Below are 19,305 nucleotides of genomic sequence, written 5' to 3' on the forward strand. Positions count from 1 at the left end.
AGCCTCAGCCAATCATCCAATTATCACCTCCATGCCTGGAGAGCCTGAAGGTGAAGCAGAGGGAAAAACAGTCACACACGGACGCACGCACGCGCGCACACACACACACACACACGCACACCACACACACCACAGCAATGCGGCAGCAGCCGCAACATTCATAAAGAATTCCAGTGAACGTCATCAGTCGAACTGGTGGAGGACAAAATAAACCTGTTTCAAATTTGAACTGAAACCGATTGAGAAACAGATGAAAACACAGAAATGCTTCCAGAACAGTTTGGAGAGAAGACAGAGGCAAATAAAAGACTTCCTGTTTCAGAAGAACGATAACTCAAAGTGCAGAATGCAGCAATGTGTGATTTAAATCTCTCGAGAACGTTTACAGGAGAAAACCCATGAAGGGTTTGAAAGATCCTTCCTGTACTTTGTTATGCTACGTTCACACCGGACGCGTTGCAAGCGTCACGGGCGTCACTGACGCCTCAAAGTTGACGCGTGTGAAGTGTGGAATTCGGCGCGTGTTCAAATTACACACGACGCTTGCAACGCTGGCGACGCGCGGGAGTGGGAGGAGCTTGTGTCCTGTCTTCATGTTGACAATGGCGGAATCGGTGCCGAAATTGATCTGCTAAAGCTGATGTCACTTTAGCTCTAAACTCTTCAAATGTATAACTTTATCAAGATTTTTTTTTTTTTTTAATTAGGTCGTTTAGAGCCCGAGTGTGACGTTTGTTTGTCCGAATACCAACTGTTTATGATTTTCTTCGGGCGAATTCGGCAAAATGTAAGCCAGCCGCAGTGAGCGGCTCCAGCACGGAGGTGTCAGAGAAGCAGGGAGAGAAGCAGAGCACACACGAACCCTGGACCCGCCACGGGGGCCCCCGTGGCGGGTCCAGGGTTCGTGTGTGCCCGCCGGCGAGCGCAGAGTTTCTCACACCCTCCGGGGCCGGACCCAGATCACAGGGCCAGCGTGAGGATGAGGTTCGCTTTCGGCGGTACTTCCGCCTCTCCCGGGCCCAGTTTGACGAGCTTCTGGCCTGCATCAGTGCTCAGAGTGCTCGTCTGTGATTGGATGACGCGCGCGATGACGCTTCGAAAGTTCAATTTTCCCAACTTCAGGTGTTGACGCCCGCAACGCGTGACGCGCGTGACGCGCTTCGCCAATGCTCGAAAAGCTCGGAAAGCGACGCTCGAAAAGCGCCTGATGCGCGTCAGGTCCGTTGAAGCTCGTCCACCAGAGACTTTGAATGTAAAAGCGACGCCCGTGAGGCTTGCAACGCGTCCGGTGTGAACGCACCATTAGACACGATAAAATTATGTGGGCGGAGCCAGAGCGTTACTGCATTCCAGGTGGCCGAAGACAGAGCTATAATTATCTGCGTTTGACGTGAGAAAGCCAGAGGCAGACCTTTAAGGCTTTTGAGCCCAGATGTGTCCCGGGTCACTGATGCGTAGGACCTACGTAGGGCGTCGAAAACTGGTGAGACCCGAACCAGATGGGTCCCAGAGGAGCCGCTGGGAGCTGCTCAGAGCAACTCCCCGCTGCCTGGCCCACCGCTCTGGTCCATACAGGCAGGGGATTGGACCCCAGTCCACTCCTCAGCAATGATAACACGCTTCATTTGCATAAATACACACCCCCCAGGGTGGGAGTCATGACAAACACAAACATGGAGAACATAGGGCTGTCGAGTTGGAGGCAGACTGATAACTCCGCCCCACGGCGCCGTCTGCTTCGTCTAGCTCCGCCTACCTCTGGCTCTGCCATCGTGAACACACCTGTTGTTAGAGGTGGGCGGAGCCAGAGCTACAGTTGATAGAGAGATGGGCGGAGCCAGAGCTATACTGTTAGGGGTGGGCGGAGCCAGAACTCTGCCTGGTTCCGTCGGCCTCCCGGTCTTTTCCTCTCCACAGAGAACCTGGGAGCTCGGGTGATGTCGTCATGGCAACGCCACATGAAATTTGAGTGTTTGAGTGTCAGAAAGTGCCCCCCCCCCCCCCCACACACACACACACACACACACTCCCTCCCAGTGTTTCACCAGACATGAAACCAGGATGCATTTGTCAACAACCACAAAAAAGTTTATTCAGTCTGAAGTGTGTGCTGTTCAGGAACACCCACACACACACACACACACACACACACACACACACACACACACACACACACACACACACACACACACACACACACCTTCAGCACATCACCAGGGCGGTATTGCACAAAAGTAGGATAAATACATCCAGGATAAATGAAAATGCACGGCTTCAGCCCAGTCGGTGTTTTCTCGGATTAATCGGTTGCACGTTTGCAGAGCCAGGATGAAAAGACGCGGCTTCCTCCAGCCAGGTGAGGAGCATCAGGATCAGTGGCGTCACGGCGTTCTTCAGAAGACCACGACATCGATCACAGAATCACAGATTGAAAATGGAACAAGGACGAGCGTCTTACTTCACCGGGACGAGCAGCAGTGTGGACTGTACCGCGGCTGTCGGGGGGGGCTCACCTAAAAGGTGGGTGCCCCAGAGCGAGGACTTTACACAAAACACGTCCATTAATTTCACTCCATATATTCCAGCCTGTACGTCTGCTTTAATGACGTTAAAGGCACAGCGCCCCCACGCTTCAATGGTGAGGACAGGTACTGCACGCAGGCCGCAGCTTTATTACAGTGAAACAGTGACGCTCAGATCATCCACTAGAAATGACCTAATTCTGCACATGATCCATGATTATGATCATACAAAAATGATAATAATAAAATACAGGAAATACACGGGGGAAACAGCATTTTGCCAATATTTAGGATATTTATTTAAGAAAATGTCAACTCTGTGTCCGTGTTATCTAATTGAATCAGCTGTTCTCCTGCTGTGTTCTGTTTCATCCTCATCTGTCATGAAGAACAAACCTGTCGGCCAGAAAAGAACCTGCAGCAGGTGAAAACCAGACATGAATATATTCTGCAGTCTGGTCAGTTACTTAAGTGTAACCCAAAGAGCAATTATCAAATGAAGTGATAAATTTGTTTCTTCTGAGAATGAATTTCTGTCTGATTTTAGCCGTTAAAAAGTGGAGTCAGAATGATGTGGGACTGTTCACTCCTAAAGCTGGAGTCCTGAAATAGGAGGATTTTCCTATTTTCAGGAGACAGTTAAGACAAAATGATGCTGTCTGTTATATTGTGTCCATTTCAGTGGTGTGAGACATTTATTTTTCCTTTGTTTCTCATTTCACTCATTGTGTAGCTTCAGGGTTGTTTTATTTTATTTTGTATTCTTTATTTTTTACATCAGTGTGGTTTAGTACCAATTTCATTAAGGATTTTTTTTCCATTGTCTTTACAATAATTGTGAACCTTTTATTGTAGGACTTGTATTAATAAAGAAAGGATTCTGAAACGTCTGTGTTGAAAGTTATGTTGGTCTTCATATAATCTGAGCAACAAAATAATACTAAAGTCAACCAGACCCTGCAGATGCAGCGACTACAGTAGTAAGATTTGGCTGCAGGATCATTAAATGATGTAATATGTAGAAAAATCCAGGAAATGCTGTAAGCCACGCCCACTTCTCACATCGTTGACAGCAGTTTAATCTGATCCTGGTAGTTATCCTGCTGTGGAGCAGTGAGCTGCAGAGGATAAATCACCATGGTGACTGGTCCGGGATAAACTTGGCAGCTTTTGTGCAACCGACTTGAGGCTAACTTCATCCAGGATCACCACAGGATCACCACAGGATCACCACAGGATCACCACAGGATCACCACAGTTTGCCGGCTTAATCCCTTATCCTGGTTTTGTGCAGAACCCCCCAGGTTGCTGTTGTGAGGTTCTAAACATGGCGGCCGTGAGTCTGACCGCAGTGGCTGTCCTGGCTCTGACGTCACACTCTGACCAATCAGAGGACGGCATCTGTCCACGTGACTGAGCCTCTAACCCCCCTATGTAGCCTCAAACTCCCCCTGAGTAGCCTTGAACCCCTCAGCAGCCTGGAACAGTGCCCGGCCGTGCTCTGAGCTGTGTTGACAGACTTCCTGCTTCAGACTTTTATTTTGAAAGTCTCTGACTGTCCCTCCCGCCTCACAGAGCCGCTGGTTGGTCCACAGATCCTCAGGATGTGCAGGTTTTTACTGATCCTTCTCACTGATCAGCTGATTGACAAGATCTGACCTCATTCTGTTGAAGCATCAGACCCTCATTTGTCCCGTGGGCCATATTTTTAACCACCTGATTAAATTCCTTTTTTTAACTTTTTTTTAACTAAGTTTTATTTAAGTCATAATTAAAATTAACTGATTATACTTATTACAGATTTTTCTGAATATTAGTTCTGATCAGATAATCATCATAAAACACCATAAATCTGAATTAACCACTTTATTAATCCTACTGGGCAAATTCTGAACTCACTTATTATTAAATTCAATACAATATTTTAATTATTTTTTCCTGGCATTTATCTTATTAAATTATTAATATTCATTTCAAATAATTATTATTTGTTATATTCCAGTTACACATAATGACAATAATAATAATAATAATAATAATAATAATATAATAATAATAATAATAAAAATAATAATAATAATAATAATAATAATAATAATAATAATAGTATATAATTTATTATTATTATTATTATTATTATTACTATTATTGTTGTTGTTGTTGCTATTTAGTAGTTAATCACTTCACTATTAAGCAAATCCCAAATTTTAGTTTTAATGTCAGATTGATTTATAAGATAAATCATAAATAGAAGTAAAAGCTGTGAAAACAGTGAGGACAGTAAAGCTTCCGGTCTGTTTCGTTTCATTTTCTTCTTCATGTTTTTATCTTCAGATTAAAAACAGTTGAAATAAAGAAAATGTTCTATTAGATTCAGAGTTCGGCTTCAGTTCAGTCACTGCAGAGTGTGTGTACGGCCCTGGAAAAAGTGACGTGAACACACACACACACACACACACACACACACACACACACACACACACACACACACACACACACACACTCGGTCCGCTGAGAGCCGCAGTGTTTCCCTGCTGCCGCATGTTCGAGGCTCCCAACGAGACTCCTCATCCTCCACGGCTCGTGCTGCCAGAGGAGGAGCCCGGTGCTGCTGCTGCACCTCCTGCTGCTGCTGCACCTCCTGCTGCTGCTGCACCTCCTGCTGCTCCTCCTCCTCCTCCTCCTCCTCAGCGCGCCATGAAGCAGGACTCTGGTCTCTGGTGGTTTCAGACTTTTCCTCTGTTCTACTGATCTTCGTCCCGGACCTCCTCCTGCTCCTCCTGGACCTCCTGCCGGACCCCCCCGCAGCCGCAGCCCCCTGCAGCCCCCTGCTCCTCCTGCTCCTCCTGCTCCTCCTGCTGCTCCTGGACCAATGGAACAGTCCGGTGGGAACTCGGAGAAATCCCAGCTGATCGCCGAGCGGAGCTCCAGGATGTACTCCCTCAAACTGCAGAGGTGTGTGTGTGTGTGTGTGTGTGTGTGTGTGTGTGTGTGTGTGTGTGTGTGTGTGTGTGTGTGTGGTGTGTGTGGTGGGTGCAGGATGGGGGGGGGTGTATCGGGGGAGGGGGGGGGGGAGTTACTGTGGCGCATGTGAAGCAGTTTTTTTATGTGAATGAACAAATTCATTTCCACGGTCCGACTGACTGAAGACAGACTGAGTAATGACCCGAGGACACACACACACACACACACACACAGAAAGAAAGACGCGCGCTCACAGTCGGCTGCGGCAGGAACATTGATTAAAAAAAAAAAACGTTCAACGTTTAAACGTGAAAAGAAGAAAACCAGAAACGTGAACATTAAAAACGCTTTGAGCGAAATGTCAGTTTAACAAATAAAATCCGGATTTATTTTATTTAAATCAGTTAAAAGAAAACTGAAGTTTGTATTTTTTATGAAGAAGGAGGGAAAGAGGAGAAAGTCTGGAGGCCGCGGCAGCTCACACGCCTGTGCGTGTGTGTGTGCGCGCGCGCGAGCTCACTTGCAGGAGTTCACCTCATCAGAATTAAGAGTTTTAAAATGAACGAAAGAGGAATTTACCGCGCGCGCACACACGCACGCACACACCTCGAGGTGCGCATATGGCACCGCATCTGGGATTTCACGCACCATTTCCTCTGGCGCGCGCGCGCGCACGGGAGCGCGTTTTTCGTTTCATCCTTTTATTTAATTTTTTTCAAAACATAAAATAAAAATTAAATCTTTTCAGTCTGAACGAAAAGAGAGTTTATCCGGTTAACACGATTTTTGCTCCAATAAAACGAAGAGAGGTTTAAAAAAAAATTCTTTAATTTATTGATCAGAGTTTTTTTTTAACCACTTTAACTCGTGAAACGGAGGAAGAGCGCTTTGTTTTTTTATTGATCGCTGATTGGCTGATTGGCTGGCCGGGGCTCCGGTGCGCTGAGCCGCTTCACGTTGTACCGGGCCGGGATGAAACGAGACTCAGACGTTCCAGAGCAGAAAGAGAGAAGCTGCAGACCGGAATCCGGAGGTCTGGAGCTTCCACCGCTTTAAACCCTGAGAGGAGCATTCTGCCGCACAGAGGATCCGCCATGAATGTTTCAGCCACATTTGTCCTTTTTTTAACGTTTCTCTTTTATCTGAGTGTTTCTTATTTTTCATCTTGCTTTTTTTTAATTTTCCATTTTATTTAACTTTGTCCTTTGATTCATTTTTCTCTCCTTTTCTTTTTGTTTCAGTTACACGTTTTCTATTCATTCAGAATTATATTATTCCGAGTTAAATAATTTTGAATCACACTTTCTAATTTTTGACTTTATTGAAACATTAATTCTGATTCAATTCTGTTTGATTTAATGCTCAGCTGTGAGAGAACCCGGAAGTACAGAAATCCGGTTCCCGCGGTTATTTTTTCTTTCTCTTTTTTCTGGGTTAACTTAGTTTGCGGCCACAGCTGGAGGACTCTCCCTCCATCCTCTCTCTTTATTAAAGGGGCTGTATCATGCAAAATTCACTTTTTGTATGTTTTAACCTTGTTATATAGTTCTGTTCTCACCAAAAACACCCCAAAGTGTTTTTTTCCTTCATGCCTGTGTGTTTGAGCTTCCCTCGTTTTTCTGCTGTCAGAGAGGCAGCCCCTCCCACCGTGAAAATGCTCTGTTTCGGTGAAGATGGCTCCCCTGAGCCCCCCCCCCCCCCCCCCCTCCCGCAGGCCCTCGGCAATCACCGTTGCCGCTTCTTGTAACTTCGATTACGGAGATAAACTTCAACCATCGTCTGAAAGCAAGAATCAAGCAAGAGTCTGAAGGGTCTGAAGGGTCTGGAGGGTCTGGAGGGTCTGGAGGGTCTGGAGGGTCTGGAGGGTCTGGAGGGTCTGAAGGGTTTGAAGGGTCTGGAGGGTCTGGAGGGTCTGGAGGGTCTGGAGGGTCTGAAGGGTCTGGAGGGTCTGGAGGGTCTGGAGGGTCTGGAGGGTCTGGAGGGTCTGGAGGGTCTGAAGGGTCTGGAGGGTCTGGAGGGTCTGAAGGGTCTGAAGGGTCTGGAGGGTCTGGAGGGTCTGGAGGGTCTGGAGGGTCTGAAGGGTCTGGAGGGTCTGAAGGGTCTGAAGGGTCTGGAGGGTCTGGAGGGTCTGGAGGGTCTGGAGGGTCTGCGCTTGGTGAGTTTCTAACAGGAAAAGACGTTTTCGCGTGTATTTGTGTATAGAGAAGCTAAAGCTAAAGAGCTAAAGCTAGCTAGCGTATTTGTTTTGAAGCTCTGACTGGATGAAGTTCGCTGTCAGTCAAAGTCCACAGGGGGAGAGGCGGGATTCAGTGAAACAGAGCGTTTTCTCTTCCGGGTTTCAGAATTAGCCCCAGAAAATCTTTTATTTCACACAACATGACTTTTCCTTAGCGCCAAAAATAAACTATTACCATGCTAATGCCATTTCTAGGGTTTGGACTAGCTAAAAAAGCAGGATACAGCCCCTTTAAAACCCCTTTAAAGCTCCTGTTAAATCAACCGTCTCAGCCACAGGCCCTCCGGCGCCCGGCCGCCATCTTGGATGAGGACGAAGAGGACCGGAAGTAGCTGAAAGCAGCGTGAAGCTTTAACTGAGAGAACACTTAATCCAGATTCAAAACCAGAACCAACCGTCAAGTTTCAGGTTAAATTTTGTGTGTGTGTGTGTGTGTGTGTGTGTGTGTGTGTGTGTGTGTGTGTGTGTGTGTGTGTCCGTCCCACTGAAATCCTTCTCTATTACTAAATGAACAACAATAAAAACACCACTTTTCTGTAAACACATTAGCTTATAAGATTAGTTCTCTTTATTGCGATTAATCGCAGCACTGCTGCAGTTATTGGTGATTAATCCCACTTTGAACCGCGTGTTTAAACCTGCGCTGTTTGGCGTTTAAAGCTCACGGCGTGAAACGTTCTCCAGACGGGTTCCTTTCAGTTCCACACGTCAGTCAATAGAAATTCAATCCGATCAGAATATCCTGAAAGTCGCTCAGAATCAGATGAAGCTGATCTTTACAGCCAGAGGAGCTTAGCTTTATCCTCCCCGCACAGACCCATTCTCACATTAATCGATAATACAGACGAAGTGAAGATTCTGAAAATATCCAGATATAAAGGAGATGGAACTTCAAATAACCTCACTTCACTTCGATAACTTAAGATTCACTGGTTTACAGCAAAAGACGGTAAAAAAGCAAAACTCTGATTGGTTCAAATTCCACAAACGTTCCATGAAAACTCTTGGATCCATCAGATTTGGACATTTTCATCACCTTCAAAACGAGAAGCAGGAGGGAGAAACCTGCCTCCAGCGGTCCAGGGTTCCAAACGGAACCTTTGAACCTTTCACCTGGTTTCATAAGATATTCAGGAAACTGAAGTCATGCTAGCTTGTTAGCATGTTAGCATGCTAGCTTCTGCTCGTCCTGACTGCCGCCTGAACGGCTGAATAAACTCCACTTCTCCGTCTCTCCACACTGTTCTCACTGCAGCACCAGGAGTGAGTGAGTGAGTGAGTGAGTGAGTGAGTGTGTGAGTGTGTGTGTGTGTGTGTGAGTGTGTGTGTGTGTGTGTGTGTGTGTGTGTGTGTGTGCGTGTGCATGCGTGCGTGCGTGCGTGCGTGTGTGCGTGTGTGTGTGTGCGTGTGTGTGTGTCTGGGGAGTGTTTTTGTCTCTTGTCTCACCGCTATAATTGAACAGATTCGTTTTTCCGCTCGGCTGCTCCTTTTGAGCTCGGACATCCCCAAGACGAGGGTGTGTGTGATAAAGGCTCATCATGGCCGCAATCTACCGCGTGAAGTGTGTGTGTGTGTGTGTGTGTGTGTGTGTGTGTGTGTGTGTGTGTGTGTGTGTGTGTGTGTGTGTGTGTGTTATCTCAAGTGAGGCCAAATTAGTTTTTTTCCACCTCATTAGCCACATCATGACTCGCTCACTGCTCACCGACACAACTGCAACCTGGATGCGTGTGTGTGTGTGTGTGTGTGTGTGTGTGTGTGTGTAAAATCAGACAGGTCAGCAGTTTCCGTGCCTCTGACAGTCAGTGAGGGAGTGTGTCTGGCTGTAAAGATGGTGACGGTGAAAAGAGCACCGACGCTCCTGAAGGTTGACGGTTCCACGCCCGGCTGGTTCTCCTGCTGTGGAACATTTAGCAAGAATTCAGCCTGAAGAAAGACAATGAACGGTGAAAGAAGGAGCAGAGGAATAAACCTACAACCTGATATGTAACAACCGAACAACAACCTGATATATAACAACCAACCAACCAACAACCTGATATATAACAACCAACCAACAACCGGATATATAACAACCAACCAACAGCCTGATATATAACAACCAACCAACCAACCAACAACCGGATATATAACAACCAACCAACCAACAACCGGATATATAACAACCAACCAACAACCTGATATATAACAACCAACCAACCAACAACCGGATATATAACAACCAACCAACAACCTGATATATAACAACCAACCAACCAACAACCGGATATATAACAACCAACCAACCAACCAACAACCGGATATATAACAACCAACCAACAACCGGATATATAACAACCAACCAACCAACAACCGGATATATAACAACCAACCAACAACCTGATATATAACAACCAACCAACCAACAACCGGATATATAACAACCAACCAACCAACAACCGGATATATAACAACCAACCAACCAACCAACCAACAACTGGATATATAACAACCAACCAACAACCTGATATATAACAACCAACCAACCAACAACCGGATATATAACAACCAACCAACAACCGGATATATAACAACAACCTGATATATAACAACCGAACAACAGCCTGATATATAACAACCAACCAACCAACAACCTGATATATAACAACCAACCAACCAACAGCCTGATATATAACAACTAACCAACCATATATTGTTCTGTGACTTTTCTCAGCGACAAAAGAATTCAGAGAAATTTCTCAAAACTGGGAATTTTTCCTCATGTAAGCGGATGAGGGCCGACTGGAAAAATGGAAAAAAATCATCCCTGAACAAGTCCATTGTGCCTTGCCATACTTTCACATAGAAATGTTATTAAAATATCAAAACGTAGGCATATTAGTCCTCTATCCAGATGTGAAAACCTCTTTTCAATATCTTCTACCAAATTTAAACTGTGAGCTTTAAAGTATGGTGAGAATTTCAGCCGTTTCTGGAGTTTATAATGGGTGTGTATTGGAGAGAGTTACTGTGGGAGACACTAGAAACAGTTTTTCAATTTTTCTCTCATCCTCACAGCCACATTTCTCACTCAATTTTATGAAAAAAACATACTAAAACATAGGAACTTTCCTGGAGATGCTCACGATGCTTTCATTTCCTCTCTAGGTCAAACGGTTCTCTCTCCAGGTGCCGTTGTTTGAGGAGAGTGCAGGATCTCGTCCCATCCGCTCCAATGCATTTTGCAGAAAGATTTTCTCGTCTGAATCCAAAACTTCACACATTTTTACAAACTGGCTGTGGCTGAATGGATGATCCTGCAGACATGAAAATCTCAGGATGAATCCATGAAACGCTTCTGACGCCCACAGAGGAAAAAGATTTTTCAATTTAGCCTCTCGGTTCTACAGAAACAGCATTTCTTTAACCATCCTGTGTGGATGAAAAAACTGCTGAGTCACTGTCATGGCTGCTGAGTGGAGCTGGTCTCCATGGCAACAGACTGCTGACTGTCATGGCTGATCTCAGCTCAGAGCTCACTGTAGATATGGAGGAATTATACACACACACACACACACACACACACACACACACACACACACACACGCACACGCACACGCACACACACACACACACACACACACAGTTGACCTCTTGGTGTTGTTTCCCTGAGGTTGACCTCTTGGTGTTGTTTCCCAGGTTGACCTCTCGGTGTTGTTTCCCTGAGGTTGACCTCTCGGTGTTGTTTCCCTGAGGTTGACCTCTCGGTGTTGTTTCCCAGGTTGACCTCTCGGTGTTGTTTCCCAGGTTGACCTCTCGGTGTTGTTTCCCTGAGGTTGACCTCTCGGTGTTGTTTCTCGCTGTTGTTTTTCCCGGTGTTCCCGCAGCTCCTTTGCCGACTCGCAGCAGCAGCAGTACGCCGGCCTGACCCTGAAGAATGGCGCCCTGGAGCTGAAGCGCGCCGTGGAGCCGCACTGCCACGGCCCCCGGGCGGCGGCGGCGGCGGCGGCGGAGCAGAGCCGGGACAAGCTGCTGGCCCAGAGGAAGCTGTACATCGCCTCGGCCGTCTGCCTCGTCTTCATGGTCGGGGAGGTCGTCGGTAACAACACACCCACTATTTATTCCCTCACTCCAGCTTTCCTCTGTCTTGTTCACTTTGTCTTTCAAACATCAGCTTACAATTTTCAAAACTCAATTTTTAACATCGGCGCATTAACTTCGGTCATTTAACCAGACAACTACAGTCAGAGCAACAACAAGGACATCGCAGATATTTTGATTGTGACGTTGACAGCAAGACTGAACCAAACCGGTTTTAGAAACAAGACTGAAGGAAGATCAAAACCTGAAAGGCGTCACCACACAAACTGTTTTTCTCCGTCTGTCTCCTGGTCCATCTGTCTCCTGGTCCGTCTGTCCGTCCGTCTTCTGGTCCATCTGTCCGTCCGTCTCCTGGTCCGTCCGTCTCCTGGTCCATCTGTCTCCTGGTCCGTCTGTCCGTCCGTCTCCTGGCGGGTCCGCCTGCAGGAGGCTACCTGGCCCACAGTCTGGCCATCATGACGGACGCCGCCCACCTGCTGACTGACTTCGGCAGTATGATGGTCAGCCTGTTCTCGCTGTGGATCTCCTCCAGACCCCCGACCAAGACCATGAACTACGGCTGGAACAGATCAGGTCAGGGGGGGGGAGGGGTGGATGGATGGATGAAGGATGTATGGATGGATGAAGGGTGAATGGATGGATGGATGGATGAAGGGTGAATGGATGGATGGAGGATGGATGGATGGCTGGATGAAGGATGGATGGAGGATGAAGGGTGGATGATTGCTGTATGGAGGATGGATGGATGGATTGATGAAGGATGGATGGATAGATGGATAGATGGATGGATGGATGGATGGATGGATGGATGAAGGATGGGTGAATGGATGGAGGATGGATGCATGGATGAATGGATGGAGGATGGATGGATGATGGATGGATGGATGGATGGAGGGTGAATTAAGGATGGATGGATGGATGAATCAATGGCTAGATGGACGATGGATGGATTGATGAAGGATGGATGGATAGATGGATGGATGGATGGATGGATGAAGGATGGATGAATGGATGGAGGATGGATGCATGGATGAATGGATGGAGGATGGATGGATGAAGGATGGATGGATGGATGGAGGGTGAATTAAGGATGGATGGATGGATGAATCAATGGCTAGATGGACGATGGATGGATGGATTGATGTATGGAGGATGGTGGATGATGGATGGAAGGATGTTAGATGAAGAATGGATGGAGGATGAATTAAGGATGGATGGATGATGGATGGAGGATGGATGAAGGAAGGATGTATGGAGGATGTATAAAGGATGGATGGTGACCGTGCTGTGGGTTGCCGGGGCGACGCCCCTCAGAGATCCTGGGCGCCCTGGTGTCGGTCATGTCCATCTGGGTGGTGACCGGCGCTCTGGTCTACCTGGCCGTGGAGAGAATCGTCCGGAACGACTACGAGATCGACGGACACGTCATGCTGGTGACGTCCGGCTGCGCCGTCATCGTCAACATCATGTGAGTCCGTCTGGACGGCCGTAGAGCATCTTCCTCCTCCGACGTCAGCTGACAGAGCCTCTTCCCCCCGCTGTGCAGCATGGCCTACATCCTCCACCACTCCACCACCTTCCACGCTCACGGCAGCGGCTACCAGCAGATGGAGGAGGACGTCCAGAGCCCGGCGGCGGCGGCGGCGGTCCACGGCCACGCCTTGCTCGGCGGCCACGGCAACACCAGCGTCCGCGCCGCCTTCATCCACGTGGTGGGAGACCTGCTGCAGAGCGTCGGCGTCATGGTGGCGGCCGCCATCATCTACTTCCGGGTCAGTCCCGGGTCCTCTGGGTGGATTAATCACAGTTTTGAAAAATTAATTGTTGGCAGCCCTGCATTAATTAATCATGATTAATGTGATTAAAACTGGCAGCGATAGCTGTAACCAAAACCTCGTCACCTGAGACCCAGTCAAGACCAGAACCAGGACATCTCAAGACCAGAACCAGAACATCTCAAGACCAAGACTTTAATGGACTGAGACAAAGACTTTGATCTTGTGGCCTTTGGACCAGGACCTGTCTCCAGTCCTGCAACACTTGTTTGACCAAGTCCACTCTTTAAAATCTGACAGGACCGGATCAGTAAAGTGACTGGACCGGATTATTGTGACCAGACTAGTTCAGTCTGAACGGACTGGATCAATGAAGGTGACCAGACTGGATCAATAAAGTGACCGGACCGGATTATTGGGACTGGACTGGATCAGTGAAGGTGACCGGACCAGACCTGGACTGGATCCTCATGAGAACCTTGATCCTTGTGTTGGTTCTTCAGGGTCAGAGGTTCCTCCAGTTCCGTCAGGCAGCAGGTCACAGTGTTCCACCGTGGAACCAAACGTTCTGCTGCTTTCCGGACGGAACCTCATGGGATTCCCGGGTTCTGTCTTTCAGCCGGAGTACAAGGTGGCCGACCCCGTCTGCACCTTCCTGTTCTCCGTCTTCGTCCTCTGCACCACCGTCACCATCCTGAGGGACGTCTTCAGGATCCTGATGGAGGGTAAAGAACCCGGAGAACCACGTGATAGAGCATCTTCCTCCTCTGGCGTCAGACTTTAGAGCATCTTCCTCTGTCCAGGCTCTCCTAGAGGCATAGAGTTTAACTCGGTGAAGGAGGTGCTGCTGTCGGTCCGGGACGTGAAGTCCATGCACTGTCTCCACCTGTGGTCCCTGTCTCTGTCTCAGCCCATGGTGTCCGTCCACCTGGCCATCGGTAGGTCTTCCTCTGTCGCAGCACTGAGTGAAGCTGCTGTGGGGTTTAGGGTTTGGGTTGGGGTTTGGGTTGGGGTTCAGGCTGGGGTGGGGTTAAGTTTGGGGTTTGGGTCTTTGAGACTCTGGGTCTGTTCTTCCTCCAGATTCAGGTTCTGACCCGCAGTCCGTCCTCCAGGAGGCCTCAGACCTTCTGCACAGCAAGTTTGGCTTCTACAGCGCCACCATCCAGGTGGAGCAGTTCACCGACGACATGAGGCACTGCCCCCGCTGCCAGGATCCCCGGGACTGATCCGGACCCGACCGAACCCCCGGGACTGATCCGGACCCGACCGGACCCGGCCGATCTAGACCCGACCCGACCGGATCCCCGGGACTGATCTGGACCCGACCGAACCCCCGGGACTGATCCGGACCCGACCGGACCCCCGGGACTGATCCGGACCCGACCGGACCCGACCGATCTAGACCTGACCCGACTGGACCCCCGGGACTGATCCGGACCCGACCGGACCTGACCGATCTAGACTCGACCAGACCAACGGGACTTATCCGGACCGGACCCGACCCAACTGATCTGGACCCTGACCGCAACCCTGGGACTCATCGGGACCCGACTGGACCCCGGGGCTGATCTGGACTCAAGCGGACTCCAAGGACTGGTCCGGACCCGACCGGACCCCCAGGACTGATCCAGACCCAAACAGATCCCCGGGACTGATCCGGACCCGGCTGGACCGGACCAGGGTGGACCCCAGGGACTGATCTGGACTGGACCAGATTAGACCTTGTACAACTAATTCAGACCAGACCAGAACAGATCCTGCAGGACTCATCTGGACTGGGCCAGACTAGACTGGGACGAAGCCCACAGGACTGATCCGGATCAAACTCTGCAGAACCAGACCAGACCTCACAGGACTGATCCGGACCAGAACTTTCTGGACTGCACAACCTCAGAGGACTGATCCGGACCAGACTCTACAGAACCGGACCAGACCCTGCAGGACCAGCGGAGCTCCAACGGCGTCCAGACCTGTTCTCACACTGTGTTCCACATTAACTCGCCAAAATACAAGAAGACCGGACCGGATCCTGAGTGATCCACGTCGGTCTGCCGGGGGCCGAGTCCTGAAAAAACCAACAAGCACCAACAGATCCTCCTGCGAAGAACCCCAGAAAAAAAAGAAAGAAAAAAAAAAACGCTGAAAGACTAAAAAAGAAAAGAAAAACCAAGACGTGATCATGAAGTCCAGACCTGAAGGAGAACCGGTCAGTTTGTTCAGGACCAGTCGGGAACGTCTGCAGCTCAGAACCCTGCGAGTCCGTTGAAGAGGTTCTGGACTTCATCCTCTGGAGAACATCTCAGCTTCTGCCTCTGAGCAGTTCTGCCATGAGGACGAAGAATCCTGACAGAAGGGTGTCGAACTACCAACCTCATCATCTGAGCACAACTAATCCTTTAAACCAGCGACCCCAGACTCCACCTCCTGGTTCCTCTACCCAGTCATGACTTCCTGTTTCCTGTAACCCGTCACTACTTCCTGGTTCCTTGAGACAATCACTACTTCCTGGTTCCAGCAGCCTGCCACTACATCCTTGTTCTTGGAGGCCATCACTGCTTCCTGGTTCCTGTAGCCCTTCAGTACTTTCTGGTTCCTGTAATCCGTCAGTACTTCCTGGTTCCTTTAGGCCTGCTGTATTTCCTGTTTATTTAGGCCTTCAGTACTTCCTGGTTCCTTTAGGCCTGCAGTACTTCCTGGTTCCAGCAGGCCTTCAGTACTTCCTGGTTCCTTTAGGCCTGCTGTACTTCCTGTTTATTTAGGCCTTCAGTACTTCCTGGTTCCTTTAGGCCTGCAGTACTTCCTGGTTCCTTTAGGCCTGCAGTACTTCCTGGGTCCAGCAGGCCTTCAGTACATCCTGGTTCCAGCAGGCCTGCAGTACTTCCTGGTTCCAGCAGGCCTTCAGTACTTCCTGGGTCCAGCAGGCCTTCAGTACTTCCTGGGTCCAGCAGGCCTTCAGTACATCCTGGTTCCAGCAGGACGGTGGTTCGACGTTCTGAATGAAGAGACAGTTTGAAATGAAGAAAGTTTCGGCGTTGTGCCTCGCACTGAGGGTTCTCTGGAGAAACGAGACGTTCCGTCGTGAATCCAGGGGAACCTGCAGCTCGCTTCACGGCTGGTGTTGAACAAACACTTCCAGAAGGTTCTTCAGCCCCTGAAGCCGGCGCCGGGTTCGAGTCCGGCCGACCCAAACCGCTTGCATGGTTGTTCGCTGTCGTTTGATCTGATGTGAGAAAAACTGCCAGTCGAGTGAAGTCCACATGTTCTCAACCCATGGAGAACTTCACGTTCTCAGCACTCCTCAGAGGCCTTCCTTTGTATGTGTTCAGTTCCACCGTTAGGTTCCTTGGGTGGTTCTTGGTCTTTTCAGCTGAGTAGGTTTTGACTTTGGACATGGTTCCAGTTGTTCCGGGTTGTTCTTCACGTAAAGCGTGCAGAACGTGAACAGAGGCACCGTGACAGTGGTGGGTTCCACCTTTAGGCCCCGGTTCCACCGGGAACTAGAGGGTGTCTGGAGGACCGGTTCCTTCCAAAGAGCTGTTCAAAAGACTCGAGTCGTTGGAGAACGTCATGTGACCTCTATCGGGGACTGACGGAGACCGGGTTCTCAGCAGTATCGGTTCTCTACGTTCTGACTGTTTGAGTGTCATCCTCAGAAAAGTAGAACTCTGGATCTTTAAAAAAAACAAAAAACTCACCACTAATCATTCCTGATAGAGCGATCACTGTGGTGTTTTGAACTGACTGGTTCCTTGTTAACTGGTGACCAACTTCCTGTAGCAGTAGCATTAGCATTAGCCGCTGCAGGAACAGTAAAATAAGACTCACTGAAGGTTCAGCTTGTCTTTCATCCAGCAGCAACGAAGAACGTGAGAGAAAGTCAGTCACCGGTTAGCAAGGGAACCAGATGATCCAGAACACCGATCCCCCGTCTCCAGACCGTCCCCCCAATCCCAGTTCCACGATGTGTTCAGGGACTGCAGCCTGCGGCGGAAAACTCAGACTCATTAGTCAGAGCACTAATGTTTTGTGAATGGTGGACTGCTGTTCAGTGACACGTCGCAGTGGATATCGGTATCCGTATCAACATCGGTGTCGGTGTCAGTATCAGTATCAGTATCGCATCAGTATCGGTATCCATATCAGTGTCAGTATCGGTACCAATATCAGGATTGGTATCAGTATCGACATCGGTATCGGCACCAGTATCAGTATCGGTGCAACCAGAGCTCAAACATTTCAAATGAAGACATGAAACCTGCTGACCTGAAAAGACCAAAGCAAAATGTGGACCAGGAACCTGGTAGGTCAAGGTTCCTCCGGGTGCTCCTCTGCACGCCTCTCGCTGCTCTGTGATCGTTCCGTCCGTCCGTCTGTGTGATCGTTGTAAATATGTCCGGTATCGTTCGTGGTTCTTGTGTAAATATCCTGTAACAATCAGACTCCTGTTTGTCTGCGTGTTCTCCGTGTTCTGGTGGAACTGTGACGTTTGATATTTCATTTTTATGTGCTCAAGTTTTTGTATGGTGAAATAAAAAAGTGGACATGACAGACTGGGAATGTTCTTGACTTCACGGAGTTCCAGACTTCCAGAACCACAACAGAACCGGTCGGGGTCTGTTTATGGAGAACAGGGCATCAGGAACAGTGACTCAACCATCAGTCAGCCAGATAAGGACAAAATCAAGATGCTATTTACCTGCAGTTCCATCGGTTCTACCGAGTACCGAGTCACATAAACTCAAAGTCAGAATCCAGAAAACTTCTTCTGTTAGCATGCTAGCATCACTTAGCACGCTAGCATCAGTTAGCACACAACCATCTGTTACCACATGAGCATCGGTTGGCGTGCTAGCATCACTTAGCATGCTAGCATAACTTAGCACGCTAGCATCTTTTAGCATGCTAGCATCACTTAGCACGCTAGCATCAGTTAGCACACAACCATCTGTTACCACATGGGCATCGGTTGACGTGCTAGCATCACTTAGCACGCTAGCATCTATTAGCACACAACCGTCAGTTAGCATGCTAGCATCAATTAGCAACTCATCTGCAGCAGCGACAAAGGAACATTTATTTCCACATAAACAGAAAAGCAGTGACGGGAGAAACGGTGTGAAAATCAACGACGTCACGAACAGAGTTCCTGCTTTTAAGAACGAGGAACGAAACGCTGAGAACCCAGACCTGATCCCCGACCTAGCAGGACGCACAGCTAGCTGGATGCTCGGCTAGCCACACACACGACGAGCTAGCGACAAGCTGTCTGGCTGCTAGCTGACTGGCTGCTAGCAGCTAACTAGCTAACTAGTATGGAGACTGTTATCAGGGCCCAAGAGCTGCCTGAAAAATACTCAGCTGGTTCAAAATTCTGCAGCAAGAGTTCTGTGGAGGACCAGCAGGGAACCACCAGGAGAACCAGACTGAGAACCAGCAGGAGAACCACCAGGAGGACCAGCAGGAGAACCAGACGGAGAACCAGACGGAGGACCAGCAGGAGAACCAGACGGAGAACCAGCAGGAGAACCAGACGGAGGACCAGCAGGAGAACCAGCAGGAGAACCAGACGGAGAACCAGATGGAGGACCAGCAGGGAACCACCAGGAGAACCAGACTGAGAACCAGCAGGAGAACCACCAGGAGGACCAGCAGGAGAACCAGACGGAGAACCAGATGGAGGACCAGCAGGGAACCACCAGGAGAACCAGACTGAGAACCAGCAGGAGAACCA

At 48.9% G+C, this 19,305-nt stretch overlaps 1 protein-coding gene across 1 annotated transcript; it reads left to right on the forward strand.

Moving 5' to 3' along the window:
• The first annotated feature begins 5,394 nt into the window (after nt 1-5,394).
• Nucleotides 5,395-14,800, forward strand: slc30a2 (solute carrier family 30 member 2). The gene is made up of 8 exons (XM_030110328.1): nt 5,395-5,477; nt 11,586-11,797; nt 12,226-12,372; nt 13,114-13,267; nt 13,346-13,571; nt 14,194-14,299; nt 14,378-14,512; nt 14,655-14,800. The coding sequence occupies exons 1-8, from the start codon at nt 5,395-5,397 to the stop codon at nt 14,798-14,800; spliced, it is 1,209 nt and encodes a 402-aa protein (XP_029966188.1).
• The last annotated feature ends 4,505 nt before the right edge of the window (nt 14,801-19,305 follow it).

Source organism: Salarias fasciatus, chromosome 15 (assembly GCF_902148845.1).
Source record: "Salarias fasciatus chromosome 15, fSalaFa1.1, whole genome shotgun sequence".
NCBI classification, from domain to species: domain Eukaryota; kingdom Metazoa; phylum Chordata; class Actinopteri; order Blenniiformes; family Blenniidae; genus Salarias; species Salarias fasciatus.

Bases quoted from the DNA above. Each gene is read 5' to 3' on its own strand.
- slc30a2 (XM_030110328.1), top strand. From the start codon at position 5,395: ATGGAACAGTCCGGTGGGAACTCGGAGAAATCCCAGCTGATCGCCGAG. The intron at 13,268-13,345 runs GTGAGTCCGTCT...CCCGCTGTGCAG, and splicing joins GCCGTCATCGTCAACATCAT to CATGGCCTACATCCTCCACC. The intron at 14,513-14,654 runs GTAGGTCTTCCT...TTCTTCCTCCAG, and splicing joins GTCCGTCCACCTGGCCATCG to ATTCAGGTTCTGACCCGCAG.